Raw genomic sequence first — 19,056 nt, forward strand, 5'->3', positions numbered from 1 at the left:
GTAATGTGTCATTGCATCCGATCCTTGACATAAGATACAGCATATTGTAGAACATGACAATGAAATGTAAACATTTCATGGTTGCCATTAGATAAGGATGCAAAAAATAAAATAAAAATTGAAATATGCAAATTCACTATACAACTCTAAGTACAGAATATAAGATTATATTTATAAATGCTAAGACAGGAAGGAGGATCTGATTTTGATCTGTCATTTCTAGTTTTTATATTTTTCTACTACAACATGCCACGCAGCCCTGAATCTGCAAAACACTTATGCACACGCTTAACTTTACTATAATCCCACAATGTCTACTCACGGTAATAAAACTAACCTTGTGCATAAAGGTTGGGAGGATTGGAGCTTAACAAAGTATGAAGAAAGCAGAAAGAGATACACTGAATTCACATTATCTGAGCAATCAAATATATTTTAATCACGTGCTCACAATACTGTTTTCATAGATACCTGTATAAAATTATCTTAATCTCTTTTGATACATTAAAAGTCATTCATGTTGAATTGATGGTATAATAAAAAGGATATTTTGTCTTCATTAAACAGATTTGATGTCCTTAAAACAAATATTTTGACCACTTTAAATCAATATTTCCATATATTGCATAGTGCATCTGCAGTGTAATCTAGCTAGGCATCTCTCATGCATTTATCACTGTGGCATGCAGTCTCCATATCTAGGCTATATTTACTATATCTGCATTTGTGCTACTTTGTTTGTCGTGTGCTATGAAACTAGGGTTCCAGGGTTGCAAACTCATATGCAGAGGTGGACCCCTGCATCTGTACACAGCCCCAATAAAATCAGTGGGGATCCACGCAGGCCCAGGGTACAGCCACAGGTATGAGTTTGCAAGAATGCTATGTACACATGCTTGTAACAAAAGACTGACTGCTAATTGAGGCAAGATGGGCAGATCCTTTATTGTTTTTCTACCTGACTAAGGTTATTACAGAGCACCAATCATGGTAGTATCTAATCGATGTTGTAAAATCTATGTGTTGACAGTTTTTTTGTGTTTCCTCATCTTCGTTTCTTTTTCCGGGAAGGCTTACTCAATAAATAAGTAAAGCCAACGAACATACATTAAGCAATGAAGGCTACAGCTTGTGAAATCAACTTTGGTTACATTTCTCAGACTGCTGAAGGAGCACACAGGAACATTTCAGGTTGAGTATATTGCCATTTCTTTAGAAATATTTTGCTATAAACTGATTTTTAACTTGCTTTAGAACATGTAGAACATTGATTTGTTTAAAATTAGACACAGATGTACTCAGTTCTAGTTCTTTTATCCAGCTTATTTGTTGTCAACAAAAATGGGTGATTTTTTCTTGTTTTCTTAAAGGCCATCTGCAAATTATGGTGTTGTGTCCTTTTTATTACTGCTTTATGATGTAAGAAGCTCTGAAAGGTTTTTGGTCTTGCTTTGCATTTTTAAAAGAAAAAAAATTATTTTTAACTTAAATATAGTGTTGTCTTTACTATTTTTACTGGAGAACTGTTTCGAGAATCATAGAACTGGAGAGGTAACTTTAGTATCTCTCAGTTGTAGATGTGAGTGTGTTTGAATATTTCATCAGATGTTTGCCAGGTGTTTTAGTTAAATACATATTAAGAAAATCTTTTTTAAAAAATAAATAGAGAAGTTATAGAATAGTCTGATTAAAAATCCCCTCTCAGTTGCTAAGATTTCACTCTATTTTTCCTTGTGAGATCAATCTCACTAATTCTTCAGTTATCCAGAAAGTCTTCCAGAAAAAACAGAGTAGACAATACATGAATTTCTAATGTAAAAAAAAAAAAGCTAAAAAAACAGCACTTAAAAAATCCTACTCAACATTTTACGCTTTTTTGATACATCATAAATAAGCACAAACAAAAAATATGGATGCCAACTTTTTCAACCACTTTGTAAGTCACCTTTAATTTAATACAGTACATGCCTTAAGCTGAAATTTAGTGGCTAAATTTAGACAGGAGTTGGACTGATAACTTTCATTTAATATTGTAGTCAACACCAATTGGTACCTTGTCAGAATATAAGAATAGGGCAAAATTCTGTCTCGGAATTTTGATGGATCTCAGCTCTGTGTTCCCTCTATATATACAGAACTCACATGCATGACAATGAAAGCTATGCATACATAGAAGGAAAGAAAAATATGGGAGTCAAAAAATATAAGAATGTAAGGGGTTGTTGTCTGCACAGGGAAGTTGTATAGCCCCCGTGTAGACACTCTTATTCCAGTACGAGTGTCTTTTCCCAGTTTATGTTCAACAGGAAAAAGCCGCTCTTATTCTAGAATAAAAGTGTCCACAAGGGGAGTTATACTGGTATAACTATAGTGGTTGAACTACACTGATATAATTTCACAAGAAGAAAAATCCTAAAATCAGACTACTAGACAGACTGCCTAGGATTGATTAGTTCAAACAAATCTGGAGTCCCTGTGAAGCCATTCAACTGTGCTTCTCTACTGCAAGGTTCAAAACATCCCTTCCCTGTCTCCTAAATGCCTATGACAATTGGCGAGAGACTGAAATAGGTCATATGACCAAAAGTGGGGTATGTTGGTTCTGAGGAGGTAGTTAGGTAAACAGTGGATGAAAGTTTGCTGCTAGAGAATAAGAGGAGAGAACCTACCGAATGCACCACAGTTACAATCAAACAGAAGATATCCTGTGCCTAATTCTAGTTTCTCTTATGCCAGTTTTACACTGGTGTAACTCCGTTGACTTCAGTGAAGTTACTCCTGATTTACTAAGTTGAGTTCAGAAGCAAGCACCTTGATTCTTTAGGAGGCTCAAGCTATCACCAGAGAGTGCTCAGCACAAATCTCCCTGCTTTGACTCATATGTGCGAGCTCCATAGCATGCATCACCGGAGAATATCAGCAGTAAACATCGCAAGTTAAATGCTCTGTTAGTGTAAAATGGTGCAGCTCCAGTGACATCAGTACAGCTTCACCAATTTACAGTAGCAGCAGAGACTTTGGCCTCACTTTGGCATTTCAGCCAGTCCTGAGTGTGGCATGATCCCCATCACCCATAAGTATCCTGTGGTGGCAGATTTGGCAGCACTGATCAGGAACAAATAAACACTAACTGATTGGTTAAAGGGTGGTTTTAGTTATGGAAAATGACTGGCAATGTTGGTGAGATGTAGATAAAAATTGCTATGTGTATAGCCTTATTTATTAGAAATAAAACCACACCCAAATGAAGGCGTTCACATTTGTTGGTTGCTTTGTTCCCTTTTTTCTCCCCTGCAGGCCATAATAATGATCCTTGTGCTATTTCTTCTGCTCTTTGAATATGTCCTTTCGCTGCCTGACTGCCCCCAGAAGTGTTTATGCACCCCCTCTCTAATGGATTGCCACCGTGCCAATTTATATGAAGTTCCATATCGGATTGGTCACAAAACAGAAACATTGATCTTGAATGAAAACCATTTAACCCTAATTTCTCCAGGAATGTTTCAGCACCTTCTCAATCTCACATTTCTTGGTTTAGCCAACAATAAATTGTCACTTCAGAATGACTCTTTTGATGATATCAGCAAGAGCATCCTCTCTCTGGATCTCTCTGGGAACAATTTCACAGACCTGCCATCAAACTTGTTCAGGAATACAAAGAAACTTGTTTGGTTAAATTTAGCTGAAAACAGACTGGGTCTTCTGGACAGTACAATTTTCAGCTCCTTAGAAAAACTCACCTATCTGGACCTCTCTAATAACAAGTTGAAGATGCTTGCACCCATGTTTGCGGGGCTTTCTCATCTTGATACCTTAATGCTGGCTGGTAACCATCTCCCCACCATACCACAGGGAGTTTTTGATCCCACTCCTAACCTTACGATCCTTGTTCTGTCCCACAATGAAATAAGCCATTTGCCTGAGGGTTTGTTTGACAACCTGAAACGTCTTAATGACTTGCTGCTAGATAATAATAATTTTACTGAGATATCACATGCTATATTCACAGCCCTCTACAACCTAGAACATTTTTCAATTTCTAAAAATAGAATCCAAAATATTCCGCCTCTCTTGTTTGCTGGCAGGTTTATCCTAAGGAAACTTGACCTGTCTAGTAATTTACTCTCAGAGTTGCCTTCTGACTTCCTTTCAGGATTTGAGCAGCTGGAAGTTCTTAATTTATCTGCAAATTGTATTGGTAATTTTCCTAAAAATCTATTCATAAATAATACTAAGCTCGAGTTTCTGCATTTGGACAAAACTTGTCTCCAGACTCCACCCATTTTTTCAGGCCTTCAAAATCTGACTGAGTTAACTGTATGCTGTAATGACATAAAAATCATACCAAAAACATTCACTGACAATATGGCTAATTTGGAACTATTGGATCTCTCCATGAACAGTATAAGAGAAATAGAGGATGATGCATTTAAGATGAACCCTAACATTGCAAAAGTTATTTTGACTGGGAATCCTGTTTGCACAGTTGAACAATTTATGCATTACTCTTTTAAATGGTTAGACTGTAGCAGTAAAAATGAAAGAGTTGTACACGGATAATTTTATCTGGAGCTGTACTTCTGCTACCTTCAATAAAAGTCTAACATTGCAAGAAGTGTGATTATTTCTGAACTACAAAGGACCAACCTATAATAATACAAGCATTATAATATGTCATATGTCCTCACTGCACTGTCTGGTAGTTTAATATAATAATGAATATGTGACATGGTACAAAAGCCTTTTGAATTTCACAGGTTAACTTCCTCAGGACAAAGATAGTGATAAGTATAGCAGCTGTGAAGCTTATTATAATAATTTCAATATTTACCTTTGTGTCCCTTTACCATGGTATGTCTCCCCTAGTTCTCACAGCATCATTAAACAATTGAGCTATGAGTATATATACACATACACATACGTATATTTGAAGGACAGTATGATGATATGATATAAAGATCAGCATGAGTTTGGGATGGCTACATTTCTCATGAGTGCTGAAGCCGCAAGAATTAATCTGGTCATCTTATAAAACCTTGACAAGACACTATTTACTTTGTTTATGATACAGTGCCTTCAATCCCTCCAACTAGGAAGCCGGATGCTTTAGTTACCAGGGTACCAATTACCTCCACAAAGGTACATAGGTGCCTAAACCCCAGACATAGTGCCACTGGGATTTAGGCACCAAAGATGTACTTTTAGCTTCCGCAAAGCTACAAAATCCAGATGGAGGAAGACATAAACTTTTAGCCCAGGGGTTAGCGCACTCATCTGGCATGGTGGAGACCCAGGTTCAGTTTCTCCCTCTGCCACAGGGGAAGCAAGGCTCTAATCTCCAAGCTATGGTACAGCTCCCTCGGTAGCTCATGTAGAAGCTAACTAAAGAGTAATTGGTGCAGGGAACTTAATAGTGGGTCGCCCATGTGGGTGGCCTAACCACTGGGCTATGGAGTTATTCACGGTTGCTCTCTCTCTGTCTGGCCCAATGAGTGTTCCACTGTGGAAAAATACGTAAACTGTCACTGGGACAGAAAGTGAGAGCATAAGAGAGAATGATTCTGATTGGTAGCCTGGCAGTTAGAGCACTCACTGGGGACATGGGAGGCTCTGGGTCTAGTCCCTTTGCTCCAATCACTCCATTATTCAGCCCCAGTGGAACAGCTTTAATGGGAAAGACTGGGGGATCGCCACATCAGACTATTCTGTGGCTGGAGCATGTGCCTGAGAGGAGGGAGACCCCCATGCAAATCTTCTCTCTTTCTCTGATGGAGGTGGGGGGGTGAATTGAAATTAGACCTTCCACATCCCAGCTGAGTGCTCTAACCACTGGGTTAAGAGTTAAAAGGTGGTTTGCTGTTCCTCCTTCTCAAGCCTTCTTGGGTGGAGAGAGGCAGGCAGCTAACTTGTTCACACAAGAAACTGCTTAGGTGCTATGACCCTAAACACCCCTGTATTCACACCCAACACACTACTGTAATAATCTTTGTATAAAATATGCCTTATGAGGTATCATTTGAAAATCAATAACTCCCTGATCATTAATATTCTTGTGTGATGTATGTCCACAATGTGTATTAAGAGTTATGAATATATGCTAAAATTATGATTAAAGTCTATTTAAACCAGGCACGTTGGGGAGTTGATAAACAGATCTGTCCTCGACAAAGGAATGTGTTTGCTTCTCTGATCAGGAGCCCGGTTGTCAGGCAGAGACAATGAAGGTACATTTACATATCAGGTAAACAAAGATACGAAGTTAACAAGTGGGGGAAGAGGCAGCATGGCATCTATACCCCAGCAGAAGAGAAGCTTGGTCTGGGTTTTACTTTTCAAAGAATACATTCCAAAGATATAGTGGTCTATAAAGACAGGGGGGCTGAACCTCAAATGATAAGCAATTGAAGCAATTGTTTTATAAAAGTTTATTGAGTGAGGTGTTTTATGAAAGCTATGACACACGTGATTAATATAATTGTGAAATGTGTGTATTAACACTATATGAGGAAATATGGATACTTAATGATATTATGCTTTGAAGTCTGTGGCCAAACAGGTTCCCTCCCAGACATGAGAGAAGGCAGCTACCAACTATCTACCTGTCTTCAGTGAGATTAATCAAGGTGTGACCAAAAATAATGGAAGCCCCATTGCATAGAAAGCAGCAGGGGGATGGGAAGTCCACAAGAATGGAAGAACAGCATGAGGTCATCCTGCCTCTTGAGACAAAGTCATTGAACTTTAGAATATATAAGCAAAGACAGAAGCTATCTTTGGCATCCATCACTAGACAGACACAAGAGGACGCAGCTCTTGCAACTTGAGAAATATCAGTCTTTCAATCAAGGGGTGATGGTTGAAGTCTCTGGAAATGAAGTATAGGTGAGAAATCTGCTGAGGGAAAGATCTTTCATGTAGGAAGACAAGGGAAACCAGTGCCTTGTACTTCTATGGAAGGTCCTGACAGGGAAAGTCAGCCATGCCTGGGAAAAGGGAAGACTGGTGAGAGAAACCATCTTGAACAAAGCTTGCACCTTGCTAGCTTAAATTTTAGACTTTTAGATGCATATTTTTACTTTCATTTGCTTGTAACTATCTCTACTTTTATTTCTTTTACTTGGCATCACTTAACCTATCTCCTATTGTTAATACATTCATTTTCTTTTTACTATAAACCAACTCAGTGCTGTGTTTAAAGAGAAGGGTGTATTTACCCCATTGTCAGTAAGATGTGATGTGCTTTCATCTCTTTAAAGGAACAAACAAACCTTATTATTTCTCTGTACTGTCCAGGAGAGGATTGGGCATTACAGAGCAAATGGTTTTGGGAAATCTTAGGACTGGGAGTGTGTTGGGGTCACCTTACAGGCAGGGCTGGATTTATACAGGACCAACTCCGCACAGGGGGAGAGGGGTGGGAACAGGGGCTGGGGTGACCAGCTCGGCCAGCTCCAGGCAGGGGGAATATGTTCACCCCTGGGGTCTAGCTTATGGCCTGGCCAGGGGGCGGGGCCTCAGGGGAAGAGGAAAAGCAGGGTGGTGGGCCCAGGGAGAGAGGAGGAAGAGCAGGGGGCTGGGCCAAAGTTCTGGCACTCGTGTGGAGCCCCTGGGCATGGGCCCCATTGGCCCAAGTGGTAATCTGCCACTGTTTAGGCGCCCCTAGAATGCCGAAGCCCCTAGGCACGTGCCTATTGTGCCTAATTGGAAATCCAGCCCTGCTTACAGGTTGTAATGAAGGCTGATGGAAGCCAGGGTGGTGCTGTAGAACTGAAGACAAGCTGCAGGAGTCAGAACTGCTGAACCGGGCTGTCTAGCACACAGACACTCAGGGTGTGACCTGCATGCTTGCAGGCTGTCTGTGAGTGTCCCCAGCTGGGAGCTACGGCAGCAAAACATTGTAAGGCACCCAGGGTTGCAAGGCAAGTGGTGATACAACCCCTCACTGGTCTGGATTGTAGTCCCAAACTCAGTGATATATGCCTAAACCATCTAACTCCAGGAGACAGGTTCCCATTCGTGGATCACTAAGCAGAGATTACTGCAGCCTGGATTTAGGTACCTATCTCTGACAGGGCTTAGTATACACTCCTGTCATTGGTGTCTCTGATCGGCTAGCTTAGGCAGCTCCCCACCCACCTAGAATGCTGGGTTTTGTGGATTGCATTATAAGGCACCTATCTTTCCCCATTCATTGTATAGGGAGCCTAGACCCCTAAACCAGCCATTGTGAATTGCAGTGTTATCCCTGTGATTTCTAGGTGTCTAAAAGTTAGGTGTTGTGCTGCTTAGCAGTGCAATGCCAAAGTCCCTATAAAGATCCAGGCTCATGAGTCCAACCAACTGTGCAGGGCTCAGAGGGAGCTGCTAAAGCTTCTAAAATTACCTAACATAGCTTTTCTATATGTAAAAGTGTTATTTCTTTAAGGTCTGATATCTTGGATTCTTTCAGAGCTAGAAGTGAGTGCTGCATATGCCATTCTGAACAAGGGAAACTTCCTTTCACAGTGGGATCATCTCCCATTTCAGGCTCATCAGGGCCATAACGTACAACATTCCAACACTTTTTCCTCTCTAGAAAAGTTGTCACTGGGCCATGATTGAATCTTGCCCATACTGGTAAGATAGGGGTAATTATTTTGGGAAATCCTATATTTTGGGATGAAAAGGAAGAAACATTCTGCAGCAGGCTTATTTATTTATTTATTTATTTATTTAAAAAGCAGCTGCTTGAAGCTACTCAGAGGTTTATAATGCCAGAATACAACTACACCGACCACCAGCTAACATGATTTAAAGGTGTTAAGGGTGTTTAGAGGGGTTTCCAATCATGTAAAGTGAATTTGATTGAACTGATTTGATTTTTAAAGCAAAATATCTTATTTCATTATGTAGGCAGGCATGTAGAGCTTAACAGAGAATATGGTCTTTTATATAATTTTTTGAATCGCTATATTATTCTTGAGCAGGGATATAAATTCCCAATTACATTCTGTAGGAGAGTTTACAAAATACAACTTATGGAAAGGTTAGCATTTACTACCGAATTCTACAGACATTTTCCACAATCGACTGGAGTGTGAGAGAATCGTCTTAGTGAGTGTGAAAATCATATAAGTGTGTGTGTGTGTGTGAGCGAGCAATGTGGATGGCGTTGGGGAGAGTGAGCATGTCTGTGTGTCTCACCTCTGAATGTGTTTCCCCTGGCAAGAGGGAGCATTGCCCCTTTAAGAAGGCAGTTCCTGAGGAGGTTGTTCTTGTGCCTATTGGAGCAATCATACAGCAACGTGTCCCTGTCATGGCAGCTACTCCAGGTGGCAGTTTTCTGAGCAGTGAGCACTGTCTCCAATTGATCACAGCAAGAAGAACCAGTGTCTCATCTTCCTCACCCGGACGGGGGAAATGCTTTGACAGATGTATTTAAAGAGACCTGCAGCTGGTCTCTCCTTTTGTCTCTTCTACCTGGCTTCTTATTTCACCAACAAGGTGAGGATGAGGGAGCTGCAAGTTGGTTTGTATTGACTGATTGCCTGAGCATTCCTTTTTAAAATTCATCTCTCTGGATTTTCTCCCAGATCTCACAGCAAGAAGGCTAACTGCATTTCTTTCTCCCCTCAGCCTCTTTCCTTGCCTGCTGAAGGAGGAGGAGCTACTCATTCACTTTCAGTTTCTCTTGAGAATTGAGAGATTCCAGCTGGTCATAGTGAGCTGCATACAAAACCTCTTTCTCCTTGCAAATTGTCCTTGTGCACCGACAGAAGAATTGGGGAAAGAGTACTTGTATTATTGAGACTTCCATCCCCAGTGTATGAGGGAGACACCCATAGAACCCCCTCTCCCCTGCTTTTTAAAAGGATGCATCCCTGCAGCTGTGTTTCCCTTTAAAAGAACAGCCCAGCAGCAAGAAGCTATATAAATGTAACAATTCCTTCATTTCATATACCCAACCCCTCTCCTGCTCCCAGAAAGCAGAGGCGGGCAAAGTTAGGTGAGGTCCAAGGAAAATCTGAAAAAGCTGAAAGTGATGGGAGGCATTAGGGGCTACATGTAAATATGTAGATTACAAAGTTTGTGTAAGGCAGAGAATGAAGCCTTGAACAAATGAGTGAAGTGGCTCTTTGTGGGAAAAGGGCTGGGAAGAATGAAACAAGTACTGATTACAGTTTTGATTACTGTACAGTACTTTAAGTGTTATTGCCACTGGATATTTCTTCTCACTTTTAAAAAATGTCTTTGGAAGCTTGATATTAAAACATGAGGGTTGATTATCTTTCCACCTATTCCAGTGTAAAAGCAGGAGTAAACTGTACAGAAGCCAGTGGAATTATAGCTATGTAAATTAGATGAGAATCAGTCTCCTGGTTTCTTAATGTTATCATTAAGCATTGTTATTGTGTTGCTCATGAGTGCTGTGTTGCTGCTACTTTCCTCCCCTTAATAAGAAGAATTGAAATGTTTAAAATCCTCTCAGAATTTTACAGGAATTAAAAGAAAGAAAAAAGTAGGTCTAATTTTGGGCCTATCACATCTCAGAGTATCCTTTCAATACAATGGAAGGCTTGTAAATATAGTAAGTTAACCTACAGTGGCCAACAAATACCAAAAGCAGTAAAAAAAACACAATCAAAACTGAGAATTATACTGATTAGGAAAAATCTGTCAGTCCCTCCAAAATTAGGGCTTCAACTTAAATGAAATTCCAGTTTCTCAGCTAAAGCTCTAGTAGTGGGGTCTCTATTTGCAGTTGTTGGTATATGATTGTCAGTGATTGCATGCACATTCCAGCTTCACTCTGCTGGCTCTATTTTCACAGCGGAACAAATAAGTGACATTTCCAAGGCATGTAAATTGCAATATCCTGCTACTTACAAGAGCAAAGGGATGGCCTCTTTGCAATTGAAACAAAAAATGTTAAGCTACAGAGCCAGTAATTATATTGCTTTGACGGTGTTAGTTTAATATTCTTGCAATGCCATTATTAGCTGTCTGGCAACCATATAAAGTTGAGGAGGTAGACCTGTTATATCATCTAGTCATCCTTTCCAACACAGGATTTGCCTATACCAAAAGGCACAGTAGCCACCATTAAAAATAAAATAGTAGCTTAGTAGTTGCAGCATTCACTAGGGAATACTGCAAACAGTGAGGTACCTTATCCAAGACAAAACTGCCAAGGTTTTAAAGGGTGATCATGGTAACTAAGCAAAGATTAATATCCATTGATCCATAATGTAGCCTCATTAAACTGTAAATTAAGGGCAAAAATCTACTTCCCACTGTGCTCTCTTATTGATGTCATTGGACGTTCCATGAAGAAATAGAAGGAAAAATATGCCAGAGTGCACATTGTGGATAATCATTTTTATAGCCTAAACTTAGTCTAAAGTTGTTTTATTTATTTGTTCACAAAGTACCCAAGTTTGTGTATTATGTAGTTTTAATTCCACATTCTGAGTTTCACAAGTTTTTTTTTAAATGCCTGTAGCTCAGAGTTGATGGCATCAATAAGCCTGATTCTGCTGTCAATTAGAATGGTGAAAACCAGCAGTAATTCCACTGAAGCCAGTGAGATCAGAACCAATCCCAGAGTGCTTTTTGAGTGCCACATAACTGCTGGGAAACTATAGTACCCTCGTATTCTTATCTTTTCTGCTAGAGGGTTTCTCTGTGCCACTGGTGCACAGATACTTTTGTTTGCATAACAAAGGTGTGTGGATCTCCTTGGGAGAGATGGAGAAATGTATCTTTTCATGAAGACACAATGTAAAATCTCCTCTCTCTCTTCTCCACGCCTCCCCACCCTGCTTCTGAGTTTGTCCCACACACATTCTTTTAAGGATGTCAAGGAGGGTTGAAATAGTGGGTAGGAACTGAAAGGGAAAAAATAGCAGCTGTGTTGTATCTAAATGGTTTTGGGGTGGAGAACGTGCTTGAGTAAATATATTTTAGGTAAGATCAATGGAACTCCCTCACACACTTCTAAAAATTGTTTATGGCTTTCATCAGTGCTTAATTTGTAATGAAAGAGGTGCTAGGGCTCAAGCAATTTTTTTACATTAATAAAATAACTGATGCAGCAAGCCCAGAGGTGCCAGGGCTATGAACTGCCAAGCCTAGAGGTGCCGGAGGTCCGCCCTGGCACAAATTAAGCACTGGTTTTAATGCAGGAAAGATAAAGATAATCAGAATAAGGCATTTTCATTTGTCCAAGGCACTTCATAAACAAGAGCAAAAAAAGGAAGTAAAGACACTTGTGTTTTAAATCAAGACATATATCAACTCTGATCAGTATCACTGTAAAATGTCACTTTCTTACTCAGACCTTCTCCCAGTGTATATCAAAGTCATTTCTTTAGTAACAAAATATAGGGGCCAATTTCTAGGGATTCAGCACCCTCCATGTCCATTAAAGGCAATGGGTGTTGAGTTTTGCTCAGCTTCTTCTAAGATTATGCCAATAGGTTTTTGCTTCTCTTTACTCCTGATGACATTACAGCACCACTATTGTTAAGACTGCAGGCTGGATTATTTTCTGGCTCAGGCATCAATAGGTTTGTAAATTAAATTTAATCCACAGGGCTAAATTCTACTTTCACTTACACCCGTACAATCTAATTGTTGCAATTATTCACATAGTCGTCTGAAAAAAGTGTAGCAGGCATATTTATTCACATCATAACTAAAAAGTTGGCATGGAGTATATATTTAGTTTCACTGTGCAGCAAGCTACATAAAGATGCATCTGAAACCCTAGGTACCCACTATTAGAATACATACTGGTTAGGTGGGTGTAATGGACTGGATGATCCAATAGGTTTTCACTTCTCTAAGTTCTGCAATTCGACAGAGCTGAAAACGGGGGAGTTTGAGTGGGCCTTATGGGCAGTGGGTGAGTTTTGTGGAGTTATGTCTTTGGTTTTGATTTTTGTTTTTTGTTTTGTTTTGTTTTTTTCCTTCAGTTTTAGGAGCTTGTACGGGTGGTGTACTGAGATCAGCTGACCCTAATTAGCAAAGTTGGAAGGTATTGCTAATACAGAGAAGGATGGGATATCATACAGGAAGATCTGGATGACCTTGTAAACTGGATGAATAGAAATAGGATGAAATTGAATAGTGGACAGTACAAGGTCATGCATTTAGGGACTAACAAGAATTTCTGCTATAAGCTGGAGATGCATCAGTTGGAAGTGACAGATGAGGGGAAGGACCTGGGTGTATTGGTTGATCACAAGATGACTATAAGCCACCAATGTGATGTGGCTGTGAAAAAAGCTAATGCGGTCCTTGGATGCATCAGATGAGGTTATTTCCAGTAGAGACAGGGAGGTATTAGTACTGTTATACAAGGCACTGGTGAGACCTCATCTGAAATACTGTGTGCACTTCTGGTCCCCCATGTTTAAGAAAGATGAATTCAAACTGAAACAGGTGCAGAGAAGGGCTATTTGGATGATCCGTGGAATGGAAAACCTACCTTCTGAGAGGAGACTCAAAGAGCTTGGCTTGTTTAGCCTAACCAAAAAAAGGTTGAGGGGAGATATGATTGCTCTCTATAAACACATTAGAGGGATAAATACCAGGGATGGAGAGGAATTATTTATGTTCAGCACCAATGTGGACACAAGATATAAACTGGCCATCAGGAAGTTTAGACTTGAAATAAGATGAAGGTTTCTAACCATCAGAGGAGTGAAGTTCTGGAATAGCCTTCCAAGGAGAGCAGTCGGGGCAAAAAACCTAGCTGGCTTCAAAACTGAGCTTGATAAATTTATGGAGGGGATGGTATGATGGGACAACCTAGTTTGGCAATTGACTGATCTTTGACTACTGGTGATAGATATGCCAATGGCCTGTGAAGGGATGTTAGATGGGCTGGGTTCTGAGTTATTACAGAGAATTTCTGTCTTCGGTGTCTGGCTGCTGAGTCTTGGCCATATGCTCAGGTTCTCACACCATATTTGGGATCGGGAAGGAATTTCCCCCCCTAGCAGATTGGCAAAGGCTCTAGGTTTTTTTCACTTTCCTCTGTAGCATGGGGCACAGCTCACTTGCTGGTGGATTCTCTGTACCTTAAAGTCTTTAAACCATGATTTGAGGACTTTAATAACTCAGTCATAGGTTAGGGGTCAATTACAGGAGTGGATGGGTGAGGTTCTGTGGCCTGCGTTGTGCAGGAGGTCAGACTAGATGATCATATTGGTCCCTTCTCACTTTAGAGTCTATGAGAATAGTATATGAGAAATGAGGATATCTTTTGCATGCATATTTTGGTTAAGTTTGGAGCCTGTGGTTTCAATCAAAGACACATATCTTTGGATGCTATATTATTAAAATGTCAGTAACAAATCTGCATTACATTATGCCCAATAACCACATAGCTAGGAAACCCAGCCTGGACTGACTGAGCTAGATGAGATGCTATAATAGGTTAGCTGGGCCCACTCACATACTTATAACCCCGTTAACTTCAGTGAGGCTAAATGGTGACTTGTAAAAGGGCAGGGCTATAGTTCTAGCACAGGGCCAAAAGTTACCCCATATGATTCCACTGCAAGTCTGGCAGCCTCAAAATGATCACAGGGTTCTGCCAAATTCAAGATTCAAACACTAAGGCTCGCCAGCACAAGATCTTAATCAAGAGTTTTATTTAAATCTTCTCCAAGAGTTCTCACCACTCTCACCACAAAATAACCTTGGCTTTGCAGGAAACATAAGGACCTCTCATGGTCCCTGAACAGTCTACAATCAGAATCTCTCACCCTCCATGCTGTTCAGTGCTGAGCCCTGTAGGCAGGGTCTTCTTAGCCTGTATGCACAGTATGTAAGCACAGCATGATCCTTACAGGCAATAAAAGTCTATGTTAGGGCCCACTTGCCTGCTTCTCCCTTCAGCACTTACAGCTTGTATTATCCCTTTTGGAGGTGTGGCAGGTGTTTTTCCACCCTTCTGAGAAAGTTGAACTCCTTCCTCCCCTTTACTGTGGATAGTGTTCATGTACCTTGTCAGAGCAAGTCCTTAAGTGCCGCGTAGGCATAAGTGAGGGCAGATTTTAGCTCCTTATTTGCAGAGGCACATATGTGGGAAAAAAATCACCCCAAGATTCACATCCCACACATACTGGTCTGCCAAAACATTCTAAAGAAGCAACACTAATGCTACTTCTGTAACATGTTACATTTCCAAAGCACTTTCCAAACACTCATTAATATTCCATGCAAAAAAGCTATACTAACCATACTAAGATTGCAAATTGCAGCACTCATTGTCAGGAAATGGCAAAGTTAACATGCCCATTCAACCTTAACTTTGCCCCACAGTAGCTATGCAAAATGATACAGCTTTAATTACATTGTCACATATTTTTTCCTCCAGACTCTTGTCCTCCCGTGTAGTGTGGAGGTGCTCAGTGAATGTGATTGCTGTCCAATATTTATATTTATCTCCATTGTTCAATGTGCAGCCCCCAAGCTTTATTTACTCTAATGCCATGTAATTCCTGCACTGAATAAAGCAGGGTTCAGCACATACAAAATGCTAAGAACAGTTCTGCATTGGGGATGTGTGTCTGTTGCACTGATTTTTAGAATTCCTTGCTTGTGCTTTTTTCTGTAGAAGTTTCTTGTACTCCATTGCTTTCATGAATGTCTGTTAATGTTATAACACAATGGATGTGAAATGTCCATTAACTTGGTATTTATTTTCCAGTATGTCCTGTCTGTCCTGAAATTCACCTACCCTACCCTTTTTCAAGGGTAAGTACCATTTTAAAAACACATTTGTTTGAAATATGACTCTAATCAGTAAACATCTAGCAGATCCAGAAGCTAACTTTAGCATCTCCTGTCATTACTGACTTTTCTTGTCTAGAAAACATGGAGCCTCACTAAAGTGTTTATTAACTTGTCTAGGTTAATATTGATGTCATCATGGTAAAGTATCTGTTTACAAGATCAACAGCCTATCCATCAATTCTAGTTTTCATGGTGGCCTGATATTTTAACCCACGAAAGCAGCAATTATAATACTCCTACTCCCCTTGAAGAAGTACTAATTTTGGTTTACATGCATGTATGATCTATTTAATTTCTTCCAATACACTAACAATTAAGCACAAATTTGTATCTAGGCTCACACAAATGCAAGGGCACTTTATTTTCAAGCTTAGCCCATTTATTAATTGTAGTGCTGCATCACAAATCATCATTTTATCTAAGTGACTCTCTGACAAGCCTTTTGTTTTAGCTAAGTTATCTGTATTTACTTTCACTGCTGTCATCAATTTATGAGACATTGAAGGAAATCCTGGTTCATTGATGTTAATGGGAGGTCAGGATTTCATTCATCATTTTTGTCCTCTTGGCATATGTGACCAGCAAATAGTGTTTATGGAGAGTGGATATTTTCAAGTCCTGGACCACTACCTAACCTTTTCTATCCTTTTTTTTCCCCCCCTTGTCTGCTTTGTGACCATTTGACTGTGATGAACTCCCATGAATCTCCATTTTCTTTGAGGGCAGTCAGGTCTATTAACTCTAATAGGAATTATGAACTCTTTTTCTTCAGGACTCTGTTCTACTGTCAATGTGTGTACAAATTACTTTATTATTTATATTACTGTAGCACCCAGGAGCCCTAGTCATGGACCAGGACCCCACTGTATGTACACACCCACCCATACCCACACCCCAACACTTCTTATTTTCTGGGAGGAAGGGAGCATGAGGGCAGTATGTATAAGACAAATATGGTAAGTCCTCATTAAAAGTCAGCATTCACTAGCAGTTACCACACGGTGCTATCTGAGTTGCTGCAGTTATTTCCTTTTCCAAGTACATGGAAATACTAGACTATCTCAGGGCTTGTCATCACTTACCTCAGAGATTCGGTGGCAGTTGACCAGAGTTATGCAAGCTACGCAAAAAACTTGCGTAACTCCTGTCGACTTCTCTGCTTCTGTTCTGCGCACTGTCTTCACTGCATTGCGCCACTTGAGAAGGTGGTCTTAATACATCGATTTCTGGATCGACTGAGCGGTCAGTGAAGTCGATCTGACGGTGGTGAATTTGTCGCCGTCAGTGAAGACATAGCCTCAGTGTAGCAATGGTTAGAAATACTGACTTTTAAAGGTGACCATTGTCTGACAACTGTTAAAAGGCCTATGGCATGCTATTTCTTTAGATATGGGAATAGGTGAACAGGGGAGAAAAACACTTTTTCCTCACCATCTCACCCTGCCATAGGTTTGTTGTCATTGCTTGTGTTCTCTGTCTAATTTAGGGTTCTCTCCTGCAAGGTGCTGAGGACCTTCAACTCTCATTGACTTCAACTGGAGTGGTGGGTGCTCTGCACCTTGTAGGATTATCCTCAATACCAGAGGTGAGTTTCCTTTCTGGGACTTAATCCTGCACCATTAACGTTAATGGGAGTTTTTCCATTGACTTGAAGGGGAGCAGGATCAAGCCCCTGATGAACATCTGGCTTACCCATTATTGCATGCTCTTCATCTAAACAAGGTAAAGTGAACTGTTATAGCTGCACTGATTGTTCTTCATATTCCCTGTGGGCAGTGATCTATCTGCTTTCTACCAGCATCAGGTTGTAGAGTGCACTGCACATGGTGGTATCTTTCTTTTCTTTTTTTTGCAACACACTGCTTAACTTTAGTGCTTCACAATGAAAGGATTAACAGACAATTAAACCTTTTATGCCTAACAGTTACACAAGTTACAATAGTTTTGCATTGCAGCACAGTACACTAAACATTTACTGAACATAAGGCAAATTGTATTCAACCTTCCCATCCCCCAAAACACTCTACTAAGCCAAAGGAAAAAGAAATGTGCAACATCGAATTAGCACCCGAAGTAAACAGATTTTATTTTTATAGTTTAAAATAAATTCTCTCACCGTCTTTCCACGATTTCACATGCTGTTTCTCTGGTAGGATAGAGAAGACTCTTCTGAAAGATAGAGTGTTATTGGTTGTTGCGAAATACCAATTTAGTGGCAGATCCAGGATGTTTTGGGTTTTGCACAAAAACTAGCCAGTTATGCAGAAGCTCTCTCTAGAAGCTACCGATTAAAGAGTTCTTTGTGCAGCCTATGTATTTGTTGTTCGATTTTTGTTGATAGGATGCTTGGCACTATACAGAAAAAAATACAGTTTGTGCTGTAGGGAGTTTACAATCCTGGCCCTAGTGTGAACTACCATTAATAGTCATGTTTGAGTTGATATCTGAAGTTAGTGGGATGATACATGGTATCCCTGGTGCTTACTATCATGAATGAGCCAATCAAAGTCAGTTGTTGAAGCCCTAGATCCAAAACGTTTGCAGGATTTAGACTTCCATAGATGTACAAAAAAACCCCCAACAAAACCAAAACAACCCTCCTCCCCCCAACAACACCGAAAGACAAAGAGGAAGTTCAATCCTACAACATTTTTTATTTAACTTTTCTTTTCCCTTCTCTCTTCTATAATATAATGGAACAGAAAGTTAGCATGGATAGTGCTTATCAGACAAATAAACTTACAGATCCCTACCTACCATCTACATTAAACCATAGCAAAAGACCATAAACAAAGGGAATGGGGAGAGTGTATGGAAGGACCAAGGTTATAATGTCAGACAGCAGGGGTGCTTATTGTTAATATGGTCAGTTCCTTTCTTATAAAATATATTTGAATACAATTAGATTTGAGGCAGTGGCAAGAGTGATAGATGGTTGTGGAGAGACTGAAAACTAATGAAAAGAAAGGATTTAAAAGAAAAGAGCAGGGCTGTATGCTGTACATGCTCAAGGATGATATTACAGAATTAGGGGGCACTGCAAGAAAAGGTACCAAGTTACATATAGGGGAAGTCTCACTTCACTATGGGAAATATGGTTTGTGATTTTAAAAAAACCCCAGCAGAGTGACTGTTCTGTGTTGTTTCAGGTGGCAGACATTAGTTGGCGGATTTCTGCTTCATGTCTCCTGGAAGCTGGGCTGGGTGGAGATCAATTTCAGTTCAAGGTACAGTGAACTCTGCAACATGTGATTAATATTTATTTTT

General features: G+C 40.1%; 2 protein-coding genes across 4 annotated transcripts in view; both read left to right on the plus strand.

Annotated features, from left to right (window-relative positions):
• The first annotated feature begins 1,071 nt into the window (after window positions 1-1,071).
• On the plus strand, window positions 1,072-4,626 carry LOC137152113 (carboxypeptidase N subunit 2-like). Its single transcript, XM_067546646.1, has 2 exons — window positions 1,072-1,191; window positions 3,298-4,626. Exon 2 carries the CDS (start codon window positions 3,307-3,309, stop codon window positions 4,558-4,560), a length of 1,254 nt encoding a protein of 417 aa, XP_067402747.1. The 5' UTR covers window positions 1,072-1,191; window positions 3,298-3,306; the 3' UTR covers window positions 4,561-4,626.
• Window positions 4,627-9,303: 4,677 nt separating this feature from the next.
• The window catches only part of TMEM241 (transmembrane protein 241), an 82,567-nt gene continuing 72,814 nt past the window's right edge, over window positions 9,304-19,056 (plus strand). For 2 of the 3 annotated variants that reach the window (XM_067546656.1, XM_067546672.1), the window contains exons 1-3: window positions 9,304-9,483; window positions 15,704-15,750; window positions 18,915-19,016. In XM_067546656.1, the coding sequence (XP_067402757.1) occupies window positions 9,412-9,483; window positions 15,704-15,750; window positions 18,915-19,016 (221 nt within the window). In that variant the 5' untranslated portion in view covers window positions 9,304-9,411. The remainder of the gene's footprint in view (window positions 9,484-15,703; window positions 15,751-18,914; window positions 19,017-19,056) is intronic. The other variant, XM_067546664.1, reaches the window with a different exon arrangement.

The sequence above is a fragment of the Emydura macquarii genome, unplaced genomic scaffold (assembly GCF_026122565.2).
Source record: "Emydura macquarii macquarii isolate MOO-44397 ecotype Brisbane River unplaced genomic scaffold, CSIRO-AGI_Emac_v2 contig_212, whole genome shotgun sequence".
In the NCBI taxonomy this organism is placed as follows: Eukaryota; Metazoa; Chordata; order Testudines; family Chelidae; genus Emydura; species Emydura macquarii.

Excerpts from the sequence above, each read along its gene's own strand:
- LOC137152113 (XM_067546646.1), top strand. The coding sequence starts at position 3,307 with ATGATCCTTGTGCTATTTCTTCTGCTCTTTGAATATGTCCTTTCGCTG.